This window comes from Gadus macrocephalus, chromosome 14, assembly GCF_031168955.1.
Source record: "Gadus macrocephalus chromosome 14, ASM3116895v1".
Lineage (NCBI taxonomy): Eukaryota > Metazoa > Chordata > Actinopteri > Gadiformes > Gadidae > Gadus > Gadus macrocephalus.
The window spans coordinates 2,188,976-2,211,606 of record NC_082395.1 but is presented as its reverse complement, the minus strand read 5'-3'; the positions used below and the strand labels follow the sequence as shown (position 1 = coordinate 2,211,606).

Sequence of the window (22,631 nt, the reverse complement as noted above, 5' to 3'; positions counted from 1 at the left end):
CGCACACGCACACGCACACACACACACACACACACACACACCCCGTCAGCAGCCCTGCTATCGTCCCACTAGTCTGCAGTCACACGTGATTTATTTTTAGGTAGTGTTTCATCCGGGATGCTCAACGTTGTCTGTTAGAAAGGTTTGGCACAACGAATGAGTTCTCATCACCCTCGTGACCCATCCTAAACTCTTTACCACAACGCCTTTCTCCTACTCCAGAGTGATTCCCTGACCGAGTGAACAGACTTCACATGGTGGGATGTTGTCAACAAGTGAAGTGGGCTTTAAACTACAGATGTTCCCATACCTACATTTTTCCTTCCCGACACATATTCCAATTCCTGAACATGAGTATCATCCGATACCGAGTATATACCGATACAGCATCTAGCATTGTAACTACTAATAGCACTGATTAATAGAACTCTTATTAAATTGTTCTCTTAGATGACAGCAATCGGATAGCAGTCGGTTCACTTGCTGTCGACAATTAAAAAAATAAATAAAATATATATATAATCTATAATTATATTAATACATTTTTATTCTTGTAGTTAAGCGTCCATCCATACATGTTCTCCGACTTGGTAGCTTTAACGAACGTAAGTCAGAGATGACGCGTTTCCAATTCCGACTTTTCCACCTCCGACCGCTAACGAACGCAGCGTAACTCAGCACGTGTTTGTGAGGTTCTCTGCCTGTGTAGCAAATGAGTCGTGTGATGGTATCGGATCAGCGCATAGACTCACATACTCACTGACACCCGACTGCATTGTAGGCAGTATCGGAGGAAGTTCCGAAAGTAGAATCTGTATCGGAACAACTTAAACACACGTCCCTCCACGTCCCTCCAGGTGACCTGTGCAGTTAACTCAAAGCAGGTCCTTGTCTTGTCGGACACAAACAGTCCACGTTCTCAAGTGTGCACAACGTTTATCAAGTGTGCCGCATAATGGCAATAGACCCCTGTGAACAAGTGTCTATTCAGGGGCCCGGGGGTCCTTGGGCAACAAGCCAGCAGTCTTCTGCGGTTGGTGGAGAGGTGGTGGGGGACAAAGCACAAACGGGGCTGTTTCTAAACCCCTACCTGTCCCGGAGCCTTGTCCCCCCCCCCCCGTCCCGTCCCGGCTCCCGTGTTGTGTCCAACAGTGCCCTGCTCAATGGGATAATCACAGGTCATTAACTCATTTCCTGTCGCCTTTCCTCCTTGTGTGTGTGTGGCTGACGGTAAAACGGCAACAACATTGAAATCTCAACCCTACATCACCCTCTAAAATGACCGCATCCCAAGGGTGTGTGTGTGTGTGTGTGTGTGTGTGTGTGTGTGTGTGTGTGTGTGTGTGTGTGTGTGTGTGTGAGTGTGTGAGAGAGGATGGAGGCTGTAAAGGTTGGGGTGAGTGTGAGCGTGTTGGGTTCGGTGTGTGTTGTTTTTATGAGTAAGCAGACAGGAGTGAGTACAAGACGCTGTAAAGCCTGTGTTCCCGTTGGAGACAGAGCGGGCTCAGTGAGCCAGCAGCACCCAGAGACAGAAGGCCCTGTTCTGCTCTGCGGCCGCATAATGCTGCAACTGTTGGCTCCTGGACTGCTACAGAGGAGGCCGGTGTTGGAGAGGGGGATGGGCACTTTGTGTGTGTTTATACGTGTGTGTTTATACGTGTGTGCGTGTGCGTGTGTGTGTGTGTGTGTGTGTGTGTGTGTGTGTGTGTGTGTGTGTGTGTGTGTGTGTGTGTGTGTGTGTGTGTGTGTGTGTGTGTGTGTGCGTGCGTGCGTGCGTGCGTGCGTGCGTGCGTGCGTGCGTGCGTGCGTGCGTGCGTGTGTGTGTGTGTGTGTGTGTGGTAATGTGTGTGTACGCACACACCGACTTCTACTAGACCAGCGCTTAAGGGCTGGTCGTCCCATAGCCAGCATCAGTGTTCAGAGAGACCTAGCAGGTTGGACCTCAGCCTGGTCCAATGATGATCGATCTCCTTGGAGCAGGCAGCTCTATTGTACGTAGATCTGTGTTTGGGTATGATTGTGTGTAAAAACCTAACAAGGAGTGAGCAAGTAAAGTAAATCTACTTCTGATTTGCAGTGTGAATCCTCCACACATTGATCCTGTTTCTGATCCAGGGCGACCCCCTCCAGGGGGGGGTTGGTGTGAGTGGATCCTGGGAGCCCCTTAACCCTTCACCCTCCCACAGGAGAGGGGGCCGACAGCTGGAGAAAGTGTCCGCTCGTCCGTTGGGGTTTAGGTGCACACACCGACTCCAGGCCCGGTGCTAATCCAGCAGGGATACTCATACCATCTCCATCTGGTTCACCGACCAAGCTATAAAACAGACGTCATCTCCTCCCCCCCCATCATCCAATCCCTCAGCTAACTGCCGTGTTTCCCATTGAAAGGAATGAACTATTTGCTGAGTCCAATTCTGGGTCCCCAGACGTTCATGAATGGACGGGCTAGAGGATCAATTCCTGTATAAGTTAAGTTTCACGAACAAATGGAGGAAAATGAAACTTGATCAAAACTCGGCGGATGTGCAGTGATTTCCGCCACTTCACAGCCTTACTCTTGATGTCAGTGTCCAGAACTGAAGCCATCTCGGGTTTGGCTCTGCTGATCTCTATTGTTTGGTGAATTACACCCCCGCCGCCCGCTGACGGTAAACGCGGCCGACACGTCTCACAAAAGCCCCGGCAGCGGGGGCTGTAATTAGAGGCCTGGCCGGGATCGGGCTCCGACCGGTCACTGACTACGCCCTAATCGGGACCGACTGGGGGACCATCTCGTCCCTCCTCCTCAGACGTCCACAAAAGCCCTTGTGTCAACTGTGGAGACCCCATCAGCGTGCCGGTCACTCACCCTGGCTCTGAGTGTACTGGAGCCGGGGGGTCCCAACCCGTACCGCCCCCACCCCCCATCCCCAAGCCCCCTAACCCCCCCCCCCCCCCCCCCCCCCAGACCCCCCACAGGGCAGAGCCCGGCTCCATGTGAGCTTAACATAGTTAAACTAGCATCACAACGTCGCCCCTCAAAGTCCAGTATCCACTTCTTCCTAAACAGTTCAGACAGATATGTATGAACTTTTATGAAATGTCCAAAAATAAATTAAAAAGTAAAATTGCATGTTTTTAAACTGACAAAAACAATCATTTCATGTGGCGGCAAATGCATTCAGAGAAATATGTTTCAGTCGTCCGGAAGGGTAATGGCATTACAAGCCGCTACTGAAGACTCAAGCTGCGAACGAGGCCTCAGAGTAGGAAACCCAAACTCAAGAGTTCTGGTTTCAGCGCCATGTGTTTTCTGAGGTAGGATTATTCAGATGTTTCTCTGTGTAACATCAGCCCACTACAGAGAGGGAGCCATGGCTCTACTCAGCGTGTGTGAAGTGCATGCCACTAATGTACTACACAGTAATGCACCCACTTATTGTCTGTCGTACGTCCTGGCAGTTAAAAGTAGTACTTAGCATTGTGCAGCATCGTATCCAAGCTATCTTTGTTGATGACGGTGAACGGGTTAACCTAGCGATTTTTCGTGCTTGGCACTTGTTCCTATGAACATCCTTACTGTACAGCGATATATTGTTGTTTCTCCTCCTAAAGGTAGAGGTAGACTGACCCGCCCCTCACCTCCCTGTTCCACCCCTCATTAGTACTGCTCAACAGCCCCTCACATGTGACCTCCGCAGACGAAGAACCCTGGATCACTAGCGCAGTGTCAAGGAAAGCCATACCGCAGCCAAGACCCTGCCGTCAAGGTGTCTTCAACAAGGTGCTGTCTGTGATGTCTGGAGGGAGTGCTTAGTGCTTACCCACAGGAACCGTGTGAAGGCCAGTCCAAGTCTGCTTAAGTTTGTGGTGGATTCTCCTAACCACAAATGCCCCTCGAAGCTCTTTACGATGTGTTTATGGACACGCTTGCTAACTGGGCATCATTCTGGGCATGTTGCTCCTAGTCTGCACCAACCAGGGCTGGCCTTCCCCTACACCGGATGTTCTGCATATTAACACTGTAGCCTGCGGTTAAACAGCAGATACTCTGAATACGCGCCCGTGCAGGCACGCACACACACACATGCAGACACACACACACACACACATACATACACGCATGCACATGCAACCACGCACATACACACCCAATCATCCATCCCAACCCACCCAACAAGACAGACACACAATACACACGCGAACACACACACACATCTATCCAAACACACACACACACACACACACACACACACACACACACACACACACACACACACACACACACACACACACACACACACACACACACACACACACACACACACACACACACACACTATCTGACCCAGACTCATATCCCCCGGAATCTTCTCCTTCCACAACTGCTATTATTACCCCAAATTCTCTCTTCCTGTCTGAGGGGCTTTCCTCTAAATCCGTCCACGGTCAGCCTACCCCTGGACTCCCTATAGCTCTCGTTACCAGACTCTACATCTCCATGAGATGCAGCAGCAGCATTAACATCATTAACTCTCCGTAATCCCTTCCTGCCCATTAATGGAGTGGAACGGGCCTACTCAATCAGTCAGACGCTGCCGTTGTTTGGTTTATACTGTTTCATTTGAGATTGAGTTCTTTGTGGACGGGCAGTTTCCCTATTCACTCGCATACCCCTCAGGCATACTATTTTCACCATATAACACACAAACGCACACACCAACGCAGAAAGTCACTCACCAGCTTCTGCAAAAGACTCTGCATAGCCCCCCCCCCCCCCCCCCCCTCCCTTCTGCACTTATTGGATGTTGTACTTCCTGGCACGGATGAATTTGTACTTAGCCTTGTGTAGCATCTTATACTATCATTGTTGTATACAGGGAATGGGTTAACCTAGTGATTGTTAGTGCTTGGCACTTGGTTCTGTGAACATCCTTACTGCCCCGACAGCGATATATTGTTGTTTCTCTTTCTTCTGACAAACGTACTTACTGGACTTAAAGGCTCAACTTACCGTTGGCATTCTTGCCACAGGTGAGGTGCTCGTAGTTCTGCAGGAGCCCCCACAGCTCCGCGTCGTTGTTCACCGCCGCGTCCAGCGCTTCCGCACCGCATCCCACCGTGTGCTGCGCGCTCTCCGCGCTCCCTGCGCGCCCCACCTGTCTGGCCGCCGCCAGAGCCCGCGCGCCCACCTCCTCCGCCAGGCTCTCCACGCAAGCCGTCAGGCAGATGGCCGCGTACTCATGCACACGCACGGAGACGCCGGTCTCCACCATCCACCGGAAGAACCGTCCCACGGACAGCCCCAGTCCACAGCGCGCGGACTTCCTGCGCTGCTGCTGCGCCGCGTCACCGGAACTCATGCAGTGCAGGGAGACGGCCTCGACCGCGGCGGACACGCACCTGTCGGCCAGCCCGAAGCTCAGCACCATCCTGATGGCGCTCTGGATCTCGAACCGCGTGCACCTCTTGTGCAGCTCGCTCAGTCTCTGAGCCTCGCGCGCGATGCGAACCACCGCCCGGCGCAGGTACGCTGAGAGCCGTTGCACTGCCTCCCAGGTGAAGTACGTCTCGGCGCCCGCCACTTTACGCAGGACTCCCTCGAGCTCCTGGTCGGTCCACGGGTAGTCCTCGAGCTCCGGCAGGTAGGGACACGTGGTCAGGAGGTCCCCCGCGTCCTCCGCCGTGACCACCGTGTCCCAGCTGCCGTTCCTGCTGCTCAGGGACCCCGCGCGCTGCCACCACGCGCCGCGGGGAGGCGAGCTCACCTGGGAGCGGGACTGCCTGGAGGATGAGGAGGAGAGGCTGAAGGAGTTACCCGAGTCCGAGGCAACATACCCGGCGTCCAGATTCAGGTCAGCCAGGGTCTTCATCAAGAGGCTGCAGGACATCCCAGGAACTTAGAACAAGGATAAACTACTTAGAAAGTTAACTTTAAGGCGTTTATAACTTCAGGAGCAGCGAGGAGGAGAGCAGAGATGTCCCATAAACCAAGCAGGTCCTCCTAAAGCGCTCTCTGACTGCTTTGGTTGTCATAGATGCGCATTGGGTTCAACTTTTCAAACTCCTCACACCAGTTGCGCCAACATCGGCCGGAGGAGACTGCCCCGCGGACGTCCACTATATGATGTTTCCCTGACCAATCACAGCGCTTTATTAACGGAACCAATCAGAGCGGGGTCTTTAGAGGAACCAGCGCATCGCTTCGCCTCATCAACGCCATGCAGCGCCCCCATGTGGACGTCTGGCGAATAGCACACTGGACGTTACATAACTCCATCATCTCAACCCCAGGCTGGCATGCTTTTTATGACGTGTAAACAATTTGACGTTTTACCGATTCAGAATTGTTGTGAAAAAAGAAGGACACACACCATAGAGAAGATAAAATATGTATTACCTTAGTTGTACAAATCCAGGGATCATGTAGGCTACTATCCATTCCTATTATAGGCTACAACAGTTTTCAAAAGACTTGCCGCTGTATATAAAATGTTTGAAGGGACGCAGGAGGAAGTGTTGAACACAAAACCTCTCAACGTTACTTAAAAATTAAGACTTCTCTAGTTTCTGGGTACAGTGCAACACTAGGACATGCTTAACCTAAACGCACCACTAGATGGCGCCCATTCACTATTTCTACCTTCAGAGTTTCAGTATGACCCAGTAGAAATGTCCTGCTTCTCTTACGCTGGTGGTCAACTCCTAAAGGCAATTCAGTTAGCCCTAATGTACTTTTCCAATAAATAGTATTGAAAGATGTCACATAGAAGCCAAACGTTATCTTTAGAGCAATGACATTCAGCGTTCAACTCAAGCGAAGCATGCTAGCTCTTCTTCCGATTGTACAACGTTATTGAAAGGTTATGCACTAGTCCTTATTCTTACATTTCTATGTTTCTTTCTAACAATAAATTATTAAACAAGAAAACTTGGCAGTTAAACTTAGCTTATTAGCTTAGGTTAGCGATAGGTTACAATGTGTACAATCATTCCGACAGTGAGCCAGCTCACTGAGCCAACCTGCAAAGGGTCAGATGCTACGCTAACGTCCACATTACTGGAACTATCTTACAGCCGTCTTCCAAATCACCAGAATCCCTCTGTTACAAAACACGGTAGGACTGCCGATACCAAACCTGAAGCTGATCTAGATAAGGCATGAAGTACAAAAAAATAAAAGAAGACTCTTCTAGCAAACGTTTTACAAAGAACGACTGAGCAAACAAAGTAGCCTACAGTAACATTAAAATATTCAACAAAATATCGCAAAACTACAAAAAACGTACATGTTTAAAAAACGTACAGATTCTGTTACGTCAGACTAGTATCAGGCTAGTGTCACCAATCCATGTAACCCGCAGTACTAGAACATGAACGTCTATGGTTTTCATATAAAATGTCTTCCATTTCCTCCTATAAAAACCTCTTCCATGATGTCATCACTGTCCGCTGATGTCCCACGTAGATACTCTCGTGTTTTCTGTTCTTTGAGTCATTGCCCTAATATTATCTTCAATTATTTTTCCCTTCAGGGCCACCATAACGCACGCCGTCTGATTCCAGCATCGAGACTGTCTTGTGAGCCTGGAGTCCTATTGGCTGAGCTCGGCTCCGCCTCATGTCGGCCCGGCTCCTCCCCCTCCGGGCCGCGGTGCCTTGCCAATAGGCTCAGGCAGCGTGGGGGCTGGGTGCTCCAGCCGCCGGGCCCCACCGCCGCCCTCAGCGCTGTCCGTCTGAGGGAGGCTCTCGGACCGAGGCAGGCTGGACGCTGACGTCTGCGACGCCGAGCGGAACACGGGCGCCGAGTGCGTCCTGGTCATCCCTCCGGGGGCCGGGTCCGGGGGGCCCGGCGAGAGGGTCTCCCTGGCTGCTGGGGGGTCCGCCCCGCCCCTCATGGCCCCCGCCTCTGCCTCGGGGCCCGCTGTGTCGCCGCCCTCGGCCCGGCTTTGAGGAGGTTCTCCAGGGAGCGGCGCGCGTTGAGGAGGCTCCCCGTGCTCGGCTCCCCGGGCCCCTGGGGGCTGGTACGGGGGCGGCCCCGCCGGGGGCCCTCCGTCAGGGGAGGGCGGAGCCTGGCTGTGGACGAGGACGGGCTCCGGGGACGGCAGGGGACGGCCTTCCTCTGCGTCGAGGGCCTCCGGGTCCCGGGGGTCCTCGGAGGGGCTCTGGACGGGGGAGACGGCGTCAGGCTGGTGGGGGATGACGTGGAGGCTCAGGGCGCCCGCCGCGGGCGGCTTCCCCCCGCCGGGCTGCACCGGACTCAGCACCACGGGCACCTCCTGCCCCAGTGGCTCCAGGGGCAACTCCTCCGCCTTACCTGGAGGGAGACCAGAGGAGCAGGGAGATATCAGCCTCAAACACAGCTAGGGCCAGGCATGGCCTCCTGCCATAGATAGGTAGATAACACTTTATTGTCATTCAGGGGGAAATTCTAGTGTTAAAGCACAGCAGCAGTCAAGGAGGAGAAACAAGATATAATACAACACGATACAATACAAAGTCGTGCTCAAGTAATGCTAAGGAAGTGCTTAGAGAAATGCTAAAGTAAGGACAAACAATTACAAATAGGGCATTTAGCAGACGCTTTTATCCAAAGCGACTTACATCGGTTAATACACACATTGACAGACCGACAGCAGAGTCAACCATGCAAGGCGACAGCCAGCTCGACAGGAGCAGTTAGGGTTAAGTGTCTTGCTCAGGGACACATCAACACTCAGCTAGGAGGAGCTGGGGATCGAACTAGCAACCTTTCAGTTACAATGGTTGCTCTACCTCCTGAGCTAAGCTGACCCTTAGCTTCAAACAGTAAACAGGACCAACAGTGGAAGGTATAAAGTGGCTCAGTGACGCTATAATTCACCATAGATAAAGTATAGAGAACGTAGAACTTAAGGTAAGACATCATCATGAGCAACCCTCAACCAACGCACAAAGACCAATTGCAGTAACCCCTTTCCACCAGAGGCGGAGCTGTGGGCGTCCTGGACTGTAAAGAGAAGGCTGGGGAGAGCTTGTTTTCCTGCACCTGGGGGGGGGAGGTCGAGCTTCATCCGGCGCAGCTCCGTCATGGCGGTCTGCAGGTGCTCCACGACCGCGTCGTCGCTGCTCAGGAACGTCTGGGAGATCCTCTCCTGGAGGAACTCCCGCAGCTCCTCCAGGGACATCTTCTGCAGGTACTCTGGTTCATTTATCGCACACGCACACACACACACACACACACAGAAATGCACACGCACGCACGCACGCACACACACACACATGCACGCAAGCACACACACACACAGTCACACGCACACACACACGCACCCATGCACGCACTCATACAGACATGCACGCACGCACGCACACACGCACGCAAACAGAAACACAAACACACACACACACAGTCACATACACACGCACACACACACGCGCACGTATGCACGCACTCACACAGACATGCACGCACACAAACAAACAAACACACGCACGCAAACACACACACACGCACGCACGAAAACACACACACACACACACAGTCACATACAGTCACAGACACACACACAAACACACGTGCACAAAAACACACCCGTGAAAAAAATAATTACAGTGTCTTAATAGTGTCTTGCCAATAATGATACGAGGCATCTCCCCTCACAGTCTTAAAAGTTTAACCAGACACTTGAAGAAAAATAACAGCAAAGATTCTGGGGAAACAATGTATTTTTGACCTTGCTGTATCTGATTGGCTCAGCCTGGTGCCATGTGAAACCACTCAGCACCAATCTGAATTGCATGAGCCCGCTCCCTTATTCCCCTGCATGCGTTCAGTGGCCTGTCTGCGTACTTCGGTGTATCTTCAGGGTGGTGTAGGCCATGGCGGTCAGCAGCCTCTCTCCCTCCAGGATGAAGATGTCCCACAGGCGTAGGGTCAGCGTAAAAGGAGTCTGAACGGAACACAAGGAAGTCAACACACCACCACCACCACCACCACCACCACAACCAACACCACCACCACCACCACAACCACCACCCCCACCCCCACCCCCACCTCAACCACCACCACCTCCACCACCAGCACCACCACCACCCCCACCCCCACCACCACCACCTCCACCACCACCACCACCACCACCACCACCACCACCACCACCACCACCTCAACCACCACCACAACCACCACCCCCACCCCCACCTCAACCACCACCACCTCCACCACCAGCACCACCACCACCTAAACCACCACCACCACCACCACCTCCACCACCACCACCACCACCCCACTTCTCTCCCCCATGGCTGCTGCTCTCTGCTACTTCCTCCAGGCCAGCGGTTGCACATGCAGAATGTGTGACACCGGAGCCCGGCTGCATCCCTCTCCGAAGTCAGGGGGTTTGTTGGGTTCTCTCGCAGACCACAGGATCCGTGCAGGCCCGTCTACCCCGGAACCCGCCGGGCCCACCAGGGCCACAAAGTGCTGACAGCAGCCGGTCTGCTCCAGACCGCTGCGCCGTCGCACGGTTGTGGCTTTCGGGGGCGAGGGGGAGGCTAACAGTAGTTCATCCCTAACCAGTCTTAATGTTACCTCTTTAATATCCCCCCCGGCCAATACCACCAGACCTCAGCTTTATTCAGACCCGTTTATTTTCGGTGCAGGAATCATAATTGTAGGCATGCAGAATAAGGTCAACTTTCTGCCAAAGGGCTTTATTATTCACGTGCATTCCCGAAACAACGCAATAAATATTAGAGAGAGGAGCAGAGGACGAGAGGCCAAGGCGAGGCGACAAGAGGGGAAAGAGATGGAGGTGGAGGGATGTCAACATGGGCTCTGTGTGTGTGTTGCTTTCTCACCCGGTCAATGAAACACTGCAGAAACCATTTGGTGCTGTAGATCCCAGCGGACATCTGCTCTCGGTCCTGAGAGGGGAAAGACAGAAGGACACAGATGGAAATATATTATAGATTGTCAACTCAGTCAAGTTGTTATCCTGCTTTTCTTTCGCAGATGGTTATAGCCATGCCCGAGTATTGTCTGTGTACGTGTGTATGGGCGAATGCATCAACCCTCACGTGTGTATGCATTGCATAACCGACTCCGCAGTAATCTCACCAGATGCTTCTTCAGCTTGGGGATGAGTTTGGAGATGATCCGATCGTGATGGGCTTGGAAACGCTGCAGCTTGGGGAAACCCGGCACGAAAAACCCTTCAGTGGACAAAAGAGAGAACAAAAGCTTGATCGCTGTCCACCCCGCCTCACACTTCCCCATCTCGCAGGGGGCCCCTCCCCGGCCGAGACCCTCGACCCCAGGGCTCCCCGGCCCGCTGCCGCTCACCGTGCATGCCGTGCCTCTGGTCGGTCAGCAGCTGACACAGGGCCCAGAAGGCGTCCTCCTCGTTCATGTACATGAGCAGCAGGGCGGCCACCTGACTCATGCCCTGGCAGTAGCTCACCTCCTGCGGCGGGACGGGGAGGGCACAGACGGACGAAAAGCTCTTATTCTCTGCCTCTCTAAACTCCACCTTTTGCAACGGTTGACTCGGGCATACAGAATGCTATCTCTGTTGTGTACAGGGAATGGGTTAACCTTGCGGTTGTTAGTGCTTGGCACTTGGTTTTAAGAACATCCTGACTGTACCGACAGCGATAGAGTGTTGTTTCTCTTACTTCTGGCTAATGTACTTATTGTAAGTCGCTTTGGATAAAAGCGTCTGATATATGCCCTAAATGTAAATGTAGTTTGCTTGCTCTCTATGCTATACGGCTAACAATGGGGAGCAGGGGGAGGGATGGGAGGGAAACGAGACGGGACAGGGGACAAAGGAGAGGAGATGGGGGACAGGGAACACATGCAGTTATCGTTGAGCCCTTATTGACTGTCCCGGCTTTTGTCCATGCAGAATCAATCAGGCTAACGTTGAGCTCACCTTTTTCGAACGCCTGTCTCGTGTAATTTGTTGGTTACGTTTCTTTAGCTTTTTGAGGGGGGGGGGGGGGGTGCATGTTTCTAACTAAGCGAGGGCTAATGGTGGGAATGGGGGGGACAGACTCACCGTGTTGTAGACCGAGTAGGCAGACAGAACGTTGAAAAGGGCCTGCTGTCTGTGGGGACGGAAAGGGAGAAGGAGAGGGAGAGAGAGAGGGATGGAAAGAATGAGTACACTAAATTGGGATGACAGAGTTAGATTCAGCACCAAACGCGCTTCTTACAAACACGCTGACGTTTCAGTGTGGAACTTTAATGTTTAGATAAACCGCCTGAGAAAGAAAAAGTAATGTCACAGCAGAAGTGCTACGTTTTAAGCCGACGCATTGAAGTGTTTCTTTGAGTTCACTGCGGCTACAGTTTGAGTTTCCATCGCCTCGCTCTTCCCTACAAGCCTGTGGCCCATTAGGCAGTCAGTGACATCATGCCATCGCTGGCTCAGGTTCCAAACAAACCCAGCACAGTAAAAACACTGAGACCCACTCTCTCCCACTCTATTCCTCTCTCTCTCTCTCTCTCTCTCTATTCCCCTCTCTCTCTCTCTCTCTCTCTCTCTCTCTCTCTCTCTCTCTCTCTCTCTCTCTCTCTCTCTCTCTCTCTCTCTCCCACTCTATTCCTCTCTCTCTCTCTCTCTCTCTCTCTCTCTCTCTCTCTCTCTCTCTCTCTCTCTCTCTCTCCCTCCATATGTTTAAAAATCTAAATTCCCTGTGGTGCTGCCGACACAGTGAGCGCAAACTGTTTCCGTGCGCATAATCCACAGTAATTACGTTACATAAACGGTTTACTTTTAAAATGAGCCTGGATGCAAACATAGCAGAACTACATATACACATTTCACATCCACTCATTCGACTTGCTGCACTAAACCCTGGCTGAAACATACGTTCTTGAGCCCTTCTGATCCGTTTCAAAGGCTTTTTTTTACCCTCAGCATTCATACAAACACTTTGATCCACTTTTATAGGCTGTCGGTTTCAGGGTCAATAAACTTGTGTTTAGAGTCAGAGCGTAAGGGGGATTGGGGAAGCACATCAGGGGCAGCAGCTGCCTCCTCTCCTCTCAGAGCAGCAGTGGGCTCGGGCAGGGGGGCTGGGAGGGGTGAGGCCAACACTCACTTGACCCCAAAGCGGTCCATGAACATGATATGGTTGCGGAAGGTCCTGTTGATGTCCAGGTCGATCTGCTTGATCTCAGAGGAGTACAGCGTGGCTTGTTCCTTCATTCTCTAGTGCACGGCAACAGGGGGAACAAAGGGAGGTTAGCGATGGGATGTGTGAACAAATGTAGAGGGAGTTTCTGTTTTAAACTAATCAAGTCAAAATAATAGGTGTTTAATGTTAGCAATAATTACAATGCAGAGCAATACACTTGGGGTGGCATATGGCTCAGGAGGTAGCTGTACGTTCACACCAAAAGCTGTAAAAGATGCAAAATCGCGGAATAGCTCAAAACGCAACGCTGTCCAAAATATTTACAGCTCATATCGCTCTTGCGATTTTGCTTTTCCATTTAAAGGAGCCGCGCTTTTTGCCTGCACGCTCATAGTTGAGGCAAGTGCTGCTGCTGACGCCGAGCCACAAAAACACAAGATAGTCATAACTTTGGTCAATAGAAAAAGAATAGTAAGCACGAATACATGCAACACTGAATAACTAATTAATGGAGCGATTGCTTATATGCTAGATTATAGCTTAGTTGATCGCTATCGTGTGTGTGTGTGTGTGTGTGTGTGTGTGTGTGTGTGTGTGTGTGTGTGTGTGTGTGTGTGTGTGTGTGTGTGTGTGTGTGTGTGTGTGTGTGTGTGTGTGTATAATTGATAATTATGGAAAAGATCCACTCAACGGGGGCATCTGTGCCAGGCAGACCCACGGCAAACTAACAAATTAGAACTCGTTTTTTGTGCGGTATCTCCCTGCTTCTGAAATGCGCGCACATCTCCACCCACCGCTCGTCCGCTGGTTTCCATCAGCATTCAACTGTGCGACCATCCCCGTCCCATGCGTGTTGCGTAATGCGGATTGCGTATGCCCTCACAAATTGTTGAAATCATATGCTGGATGCTTTATTCTTTCTATGTGTTTTTAAGTTAATGATCGGGCTATAATAAGACCACGTTGGCTATGCAATCACGGACAAATTCGATGCCCTGCAATAGACGCAATTATTCTCTCACGCACCATGATGAAGGAACAAATGTGTGGTAGGAAATAGGAACTTAAGTTCTCACGTATGTTTACTGGGACCCACGCCAGCGAGAGACATCTACATTCCGATTGGCTGGCGGTCATTTACAGCCGAAACGCTACTAGCTCATTTGCATAGAGTTGAGCTGTTTTCAACTCTCATTTGCAGCTTTACAGCTTTGAAGCTATCACTCAAGCGTTTTATCGCTCCTCTCGCTTTATCGCTCATGTCTAATAGAAAGTGAATGGGCGTTTATCGCTCAAAACGCTTTACAGCTTTTGGTGTGAACGCACAAGTAGAGCGGGTTGGCTGGTAACCAGACGGTTGCTAGTTCAATTCCAGGCTCCTCCTAGCTGGTGTCGAGGTACATGCTTGACACAGCCGTCGGTGTGTGACAGTATGTGAGGCAATAATGTAAAGCACTTTGAGTTGCCACTGGTTAGAAAAGCGCTGTATTAATGCAGTCCATTAACCATTTATCTGTCTGTGTGTATCGTATGTCGCCCACTAACATAAGCAGCCTCACGCCACAGGAATGAGTGTGGGTGTACTGAGAGGACATACGTGCATACTATTAATAATAGCAAACAATGGCTGAAACAATAGCTGTGTAGAAACAAGGGGATTTCATCTCAGGTCTCCCACGTACAAATCAAAAGGTGGGTATGTGTACGGGAGAGTGAGGGGGTTTCCCGCTCTCTGATATTTGTGTTTGTAACAATTGGTCGCTGGGCTTCTCTGTGGGTTTTTAATACCTTGTATTTGCCTTCGTTTTCCTTCTTCATCTTTTCAACATCCAGGATGAGAGCCCAGGCCTGTCCTCTGAGCTGTAGAGGAATGCCCTTATAGACTCTCTTCACCATCTGACCAGGAGAGGAGGGGAGGGGAGGGGAGGAGAGTGGGGGGGAGGGGAGGGGAGGGGGGGAAGTGGAGGATGAGGAAGAGGAGGAGAGGAGGAGGGGAAAGGGGAGGATGAGAGGAGGAGGGGAGAGGAAGGGAGGAAAGGAGGGGAGAGGGGGGAAAGGGGAGGAGGAGAGGAGAGGGGGGGAGGAGGGGAGAGGAGTAGAGGAGAAAAGGGGAGGGTAGGAGAGGAGGGGAAAGGAGAGGAAGAGAGGAGGGGAGGAGAGGAGGGGAAAGGGGAGGAGGAGAGGAGAGGGGAGGAGATAGAAGAAGGAATGGAGGTTAAGCAGTGGGATGCATTTTAGTCTAAATGCCTTCAAATGCCTTAATTTTGTGTGAGGATACATTTGATTCATGTATTTCATTGGGCGGGAGAGCTGGGACATTGTTTATACTCACTCTTTCACTGTTTCTGTATTTCTCCCACTTCTTCACCATCTTCAGCCATTTCTCCACCCTCTCAATTTCTTGCTGCTTCCGCTGCCAAGGAAATAGACGGAGATAGGGTGAACGCCTGTGTGTCGCACTATAACTAGATAAGCAGAAAGGATGAGTCGAATGCTCCAGATAATACATGCATCTATTGAGCCGTTCCTTCTCTGTGGAGCTTCATTTATAATAACATTACATTTAGTACATTTGTCAGAAGAAAGAAAAACAACACTTTGTCACTGTCGGTACAGTTAGGATGTTAAAAGAAACCTTCCCCAACCATATCATGTTCAATTGCTAGGTTAACCTAGCCTGACGATGTCATACTCATAATTCTAGTCAGAATATGAGTCTGAGACCGAACCATTGGGCTGTGATTATAGGGCGGAACCAGGAAGGAAAATGCCTCTTCGCTCAATTGGATAGACCTAAAACCAATCAGAGCAACGTAGTATGTGACGTATGTTGTGCGACGCACAGCTATTCTCAGACTAACTCAACTGAGCGCTCTTTGGTGACGTGGTTGATTACGTCAATGTGTATCATCTGTCCATCAACGTATAAAGCCCGCCCTTACAATTTGATTGGTCAGATCACTTTTTCGAGGCCTTGAATACCTCCCAACTAGCTCAACTCCAGACTGAATCTCCCAGACCAAAAATGTTGTGGGCGGAGTTCAGGCTGGTATCCAGGCTAAGGTTAACCCACTCTCTTTATACAACAAAGATTCATTGGGATTGTTGCTACAGGGAACGTGAATGGGGGAAGGGTTAGATCGGGACGCACACACGCCTACACACACACACATACACACACACGTAAGCGTACTGTGCTAGCGTGCCTGTCTAACTCACCTTCTCCTCGTACGCAGTAGGGGCCGGTAGGTCATTCTCACTGGTAGAAACAGACAGAAACAACAGGGTTACTCCACGGCAGGCCATTGAACTGCTCCAAATGTGTGAATGGCTGACAGCCGGACCGCTGTGCCGGTGAAACACGCCTTACTGCATGAAGCCGAAACGGTCGGTGACTCGGTACACGCTGTAGTCAGCATCCTCCCAGGGGTCGATGTCAACACCGCCCTGCCTGCCCTGAACACACACACACAGACATGCATAGTACACGCATACACACACGCACACACACACACAAAAGCACACACACATACACACGCACACACACGTACAGACACACACACACATGCATAGCCCACACACACACACACACACACACAGACATGCATAGCACACACACACAAAAGCACACACACATGCACACACACACGTACAGACACACACACACACACACACACACACACATGCATAGCCCACGCACACACACACACACAGACACACACATAACAGCACACATGCACAAACACGTCACGTACGGACACACACGTACAGACACATGCACACACACAAAATAATTAATCTTACTAAATTGTCACATTCTTTTTTGTAGTAAAAACTGCAAGGAGAAATGTCTAAAGTAAGCATTTTATGGATACAGAAATTAAGAAGAACACGTTGTTAGTACAAGCCTATCATATAGTAGCATGATGTCTGTGACTGATATTCATAACGGGCATGGCCTAGCAGAGAATGTGTTCACGGTTCCATAAAAACACAGACGATGTGACTGTGTTGACACAGCAGGCGAAGGGCCAGCTCTCACCAGACAGCCACATGGAAACACACCGATGGGCCTGAGAAACGTGAACAAAGGCAACGATATGGATCTGATCCTAGACTGATTCTATCTGAGACCCCCCCCCCCCCCCTCCCCAGAGCCACTCTTTCAGCTCTATGAAAGTCAAACGTCTAAAAATAGTTTCCAAACAGAGGCTGTCTAGCAAGGGGAGAGAGAGGGATGCAGAGGGAGAGGGCCAGAGAGAGAGAGAGAGAGAGAGAGAGAGAGAGAGAGAGAGAGAGAGAGAGAGAGAGAGAGAGAGAAAGAGAGGGGGGGAGAGAGAGAGAGAGAGAGAGAGAGGGGGGGGGGAGGGACAGACGGAGAGAGAGAGATGGAGAGGGTGAGAGGAATAGGGAGAAGAGTGAGAGCAAGAGAGAGAAAGTGAGCAGAAGGACAAGTGAGAGAGAGAGAGAGAGAGAGAGAGAGAGAGAGAGAGAGAGAGAGAGAGAGCAGAGATAATAGACCTGAAATGGGGGCAGTAAAAGGGGTGACATCATTCTAGGACAAGATTCTCTCCAGAACGTGGGAATCTCCCGGGCCTCCAAGTCAGAACACCGTGTCCCCCTCTGAGCAGGGGGCCCAGTGCCCTCCACCCCCCCCCTCTGGGGAGGGGGGGTGGGGGGGTGGGGGGGGGCAGCCACTGTCATGCTGGGAGAGGATTCGGTGTGTCCCCGAGGACACTGTCAGATAAATCACTACGGACCGCGTCACAGCTGTAGCTGGGGCTTGATGAGGCCTGTCCCGCAGCTCCCCAGTGGGCACACACACTCACACTCAGTCACACGCACACACACTCACAGACACAGTCACACACACACACACACACACACACTTGCACCCTCAATCACATGCACTTTCACTGACTCAGTCCCGCTCCTACCTTGTCTATGCCGAGCCGCGGAGCGACGTTTGACCTCCCATGTGTCCCTGTGTCTAACCCCTCCCGTTCCCTTCTGCGTGGCTGTTCTTCGCCCAGCGGCAGGATAGTGAGGTGGCTTAGGAGTTTGACTCCCATCCAGAATGTTCTGGGCCCCAGCCATGAAAGCCTCTGTAAATAATATGGACTCAACGTCTGTGTCATCACTCCACGGTTTACGCACCACCGCCATGGAGCCTTTTTTGCCACCAGCAGCGGAAACTGCCTGTATCTGGCACGTTGAGGGCGGGAAGTGAATGCTTGCTTTGCAGCAATCAACACCCTTTTTTTTAATTAAATCAACATTTCAAACGAGACCTCGACAAATACACAACTTAGTGCAAGATCTCTAACTCCTTTCTGCAGCCTTAACACATGCATCAGGATTGACAGTCATACTTTTTGGACAAATCATCTGATAAATGACTGAACAGTCATTATTGTTATGTTTTTATTATGTATTGTTCTTGCATCGACATATGTGCAGCATGCAAAACAACTTAAGGGGCACTTAAACAACAGTGCTCTGTATTCGACCAGGAACATCTAAATACATGAAAACCCACACACAATCATTCAGTGAAACCCACACACTCATTGAGTCACTCTTTGCGTCCTTGTTCCTGTGCCTGCGGCCTGCTTTGACCCTTAACCTATCGTTATGTGGGCAGACGGAGATGATGCAACTCTCACTACAAGGCAATGTACTTTATAATAATGGCTATTTATTAGAACATGGAACATGTTTAAAACCCTCTGAAAGTCAGCATCAGACGAAACGTGGTGCCGCGTTTCCGATCCATGCAGGCAGGCTCACCTGGGCATACTTCAAGATGATATCGGCTCGTTCCTCGGCGATCAGCTTCTCAATGTCTTTCTTCATGTCAATATCTGGAAAGAGGGAGAGGGAGAACATCATGGTTTAACAGCAGGTAGCCACAAAACACAATAACACTACTTATGGAAAAACGAGAAGGGAAGAGAAGAGAAGACAATCCTCTGATGCATGTGGGCGACTTGTAGCCTCCAAACCGCTCCACCACTCTGCCAGCGCGGTTTCAAACTTGGACCGATGACTGGGGTTACATAACGACTCATCACCACATCGACTGCATGGAATGGACGTGAGCCGGGTCATTGGATCAGGGTTTGATCAGGTAAAAAGCTGATTGTTTATCACCATAATAGATGAGCATAGGTTAATTTGTGAACAGTAGTGGACAAAACGGCAAGGCCATCAGCGATGCAGGGCATCTCTTGGTCGGCTTTCGTAACTAGGAACTGTGATTTTCTTCCTACGCTTCCTACACACCCACCCCCCAGTACACGCCTCGCTGACATCTGCCTCTCGTCTGCAGCGCCATGCCTGCTGACTCACGGTCTGTCGGTGCAGATGATGCTGCTGATATCAAACTCTATTACAGGGAGACGATATGCACATTGGAAATGCGTGTCTGACAGCGCACCTTGAGTAGTTACCCTTGATTGGACTATTTATCACGACGTTGAAGTGTAATGCATATTCAATATTGTATAAATCCCCCTGATCACTGCGGACAATCAATTATACCCTGACTCTGGCGTACACATGCCTTCCATTCAATTAACTCTGAGTGCGCCTCGTATTGATCATGAAACCACAGAGGTTCCAGGTTTGGGCCGCCTTGCCCGGGAGCAATCAGCCCAGCGGCCTGGAGAGCCGAGCGGCCTGGAGAGCCCGGCGGCCTGGAGAGCCAAGCGGCCTGGATGGTCCATCAGAGAGAGTCGCGGGCTCTGTGGATGGCCTGCCAGCTCTCCATCAGTAATACAATCGCCCTGGGAACCGTCAGCTCTGCCCGCATGCGCCCTATTACTGCCCTCCCTCACCCACACACACACTCCCACACAGACCTCTCCCACACACACACACGCACAAACACACACACACCGAGCTGCTGTGTTCATCAGCACAGAAATCATGACAGGAGACAGAAGCTCTGAATGAAATCCGAAACGCTCGCTGTCTTTCTGTTTTTGTGTTTATGCGCGCACTGCGACGCACAACGACGCACAACAACGCTGGCCTTGGTGTGACGCGGGGCGTGTGTGTGTGCGGTTGGATGTCGACTCCGAAACAAAGCAGGGAGGATATTAATACTGGATTATCCACATTCTCTAGGGGGATCTTTACAAATTCCCAGAGTCACAATCCGGATGCACTAGAGGGCACATCCACCATTTGGATTAGGGCGATCGCTAAAGCGGGATTATGCAACCAGAGTCATGTTATTCCCAATCTGGGAATGAGTCGAGAACAAAGGGCTGTTGGTTCTGGTGTTCCACTATGGTCCAGGATGAAGTAAGCTGGAAGGCTGCTCGGCCCTCCCATAATGCACCTCTGTACAGTCAGCGTGTCAGACCCGCCCCGTATCAGATCAACGCTTGGGATTGGCTTGATGCAGGCCAGGTGGCAGACACCAGAACCAGAGCAAATTAAACATGAGCTCACAGATCCGTCTTGTACTCCCCCTCACACCGCTCCTACACACTTATTGTATGTTTGGACGTCCTGGCCCTTATTGTACACGCTTATGGTATGTTGTACGACCTTGCGCTTAAAGATATCTTATCCAAGCTACCTTTGTTGTCTACGGGGAATGGGTTAACCTAGCGATTGTTAGTGCTTGGCACTTTTTTGCACCATTAAAATCCTTACTGTACTGACAGCTGTACCTACTGTAGGTTGCTTTGGATAAAAGTGTCTGCTATATGCCCACAATGTTAATGTTCCAATGCTATGGCTGTGTGGCTTCATGGAGAGATCCCTGGATCTCCCTGAAGATCAGTCCTACACTAGCTCCTACATGAGGTCGCTAAACATACTTACCCTGTCGGTGATTGGCTGAACACACCGTCTTGAACTTTGTCAGAACAGAACGGAGAGAGTTTGGGAGTGAAAAATGCCAAAGCTGCTTCCAACATAGTAATGATACTTTAAACCCATCATCAGAGCCATATGGCCGGGGCCCGCATGCGGTCAGCAGCAGCACTGGACCAGGCTGTGGTAGACTGGCCCGGTCCCAGTTCCCCTGAACGATTAGAGGGAGGCTACAGCCGGCCATCCAGCCAGTCACTATTTAAGGGTCGAGGCTACAGAAACATGGACAGTTGTTTCAAGGAGCCTCATTCCTGCTCACTCGGACAACTGTGTTCAGAGGTAGAGTACAGTGTGTTCAAAAAGCCTTGTTTTACTACGGTAGGCCAACGACCACTATAGGTTTATATTTAACACTCTCCGGACATAAAATGTTCATTCAAATGCACTGGTGATGAGGTCACAAAAACACACACACACGCATGCACACACGCAAGCACCCAACACACACACACACACACACACACACACACACACACACACACACACACACACACACACACACACACACACGCGCGCGCGCGCGCGCGTCACTTTGTTTTGGAATGCAGCTGCAGAGCAGCTGTTTGCTTCTGGATACCCAGACTCCACCGAACCGGCGATGAACGCTATAACCAATAACGCTAAAATGAATTGCGTACTTGATCAGACTATACTTTATTACTGAGAACCCAGGATGCATTCCGTTGAACGAGGCTCATAATCAGGGCAGATGATGCTCACGTTGAATAGGGACGCGATTTTGGTCTTATTCATCATTTTTCGTGGAGCGAGGGACGATTACATCGAACCCGCAGTCGATATAATTACGAGCGATAATAACCCACATCTGGAAAAACATCCATAGGCAAATCCATAGGGTAATGGAGACCGCGGACATTGACTCACATCACTTATGATAAACAAGGAGAATCCATAAGCTGTATGAGTAAAAACTGCGAGTAGAATATAGAATAATAGAAAATATGCATTACCGTGTTGGTGGGTTATCTCTCTGCGCTGTCAGTGCAGACACAACGCTGACAATCTGCTGCAGGCATCCTTTTGTCGCTTGTGTAATTCGGGATCCAGCCGCGCTGTCACCTTTCCGCCGAGTTGACAACAATAGCCGCTCTCCTCCGAGCATCATCCCGTTGTGGTGAGCGAACACGCAACTCAGGCTCTGGGCCACGGGATTGGCTGCTGGTCCGGGGTCACGCGATTGGCTGCTGGTCTTGGGTCCCAGGCTCCGACTGAGCAGGCGCGGCGGCGTGGCACCGAGCAGCCGATCTGTCCCCGTTGCCCCATAACTCTCAGAGCAATCAGGAAAACGGGGATTTGGAGACACTTGGGGGGGGGTCTGCAAAAATAGACCTACATCCGCACATATATTTATATATCCATTTAAGCCCATTCATGAATATAGCCTGCTTTATATTTTATATTGCAAATAATCGTTTAGAATACATGGAAATAACATAAACACAGAAAACGGCATTAACGCATTGCATTGGACGTTTGGATTCTGATCTGGTGACATCTGGTGGACAAGTACAGAACTACAGAGAGGATACGCACACATTTATCGGTAAACAACTAGGCTGGCCTACTTATGAAAAGGCCTGAATCTTATCTATTCCATGGTGTAAATAATTCATAAAAAT

General features: G+C 50.8%; 2 protein-coding genes across 2 annotated transcripts in view; both read right to left on the bottom strand.

Annotated features, from left to right (window-relative positions):
• Nucleotides 1–6,206, bottom strand: part of LOC132472523 (ankyrin repeat and BTB/POZ domain-containing protein 2-like) — an 18,439-nt gene extending 12,233 nt beyond the window's left edge. The window contains exon 1 of the mRNA XM_060072185.1: nt 4,994–6,206. Coding sequence (XP_059928168.1) covers nt 4,994–5,870 — 877 coding nt within the window. The 5' untranslated portion in view covers nt 5,871–6,206. The remainder of the gene's footprint in view (nt 1–4,993) is intronic.
• Nucleotides 6,207–6,357: 151 nt separating this feature from the next.
• LOC132472527 (USP6 N-terminal-like protein) lies at nt 6,358–22,517 on the bottom strand. Its single transcript, XM_060072193.1, has 14 exons — nt 21,963–22,517; nt 18,892–18,965; nt 16,472–16,557; nt 16,321–16,360; nt 15,434–15,514; nt 14,890–14,997; nt 13,066–13,175; nt 12,018–12,066; nt 11,300–11,420; nt 11,075–11,169; nt 10,816–10,881; nt 9,809–9,908; nt 9,008–9,160; nt 6,358–8,296 (listed from the first exon to the last, which is right to left on the bottom strand). Exons 2-14 carry the CDS (start codon nt 18,955–18,957, stop codon nt 7,599–7,601), a joined length of 1,773 nt encoding a protein of 590 aa, XP_059928176.1. The 5' UTR covers nt 18,958–18,965; nt 21,963–22,517; the 3' UTR covers nt 6,358–7,598.
• Nucleotides 22,518–22,631: the final 114 nt, after the last annotated feature.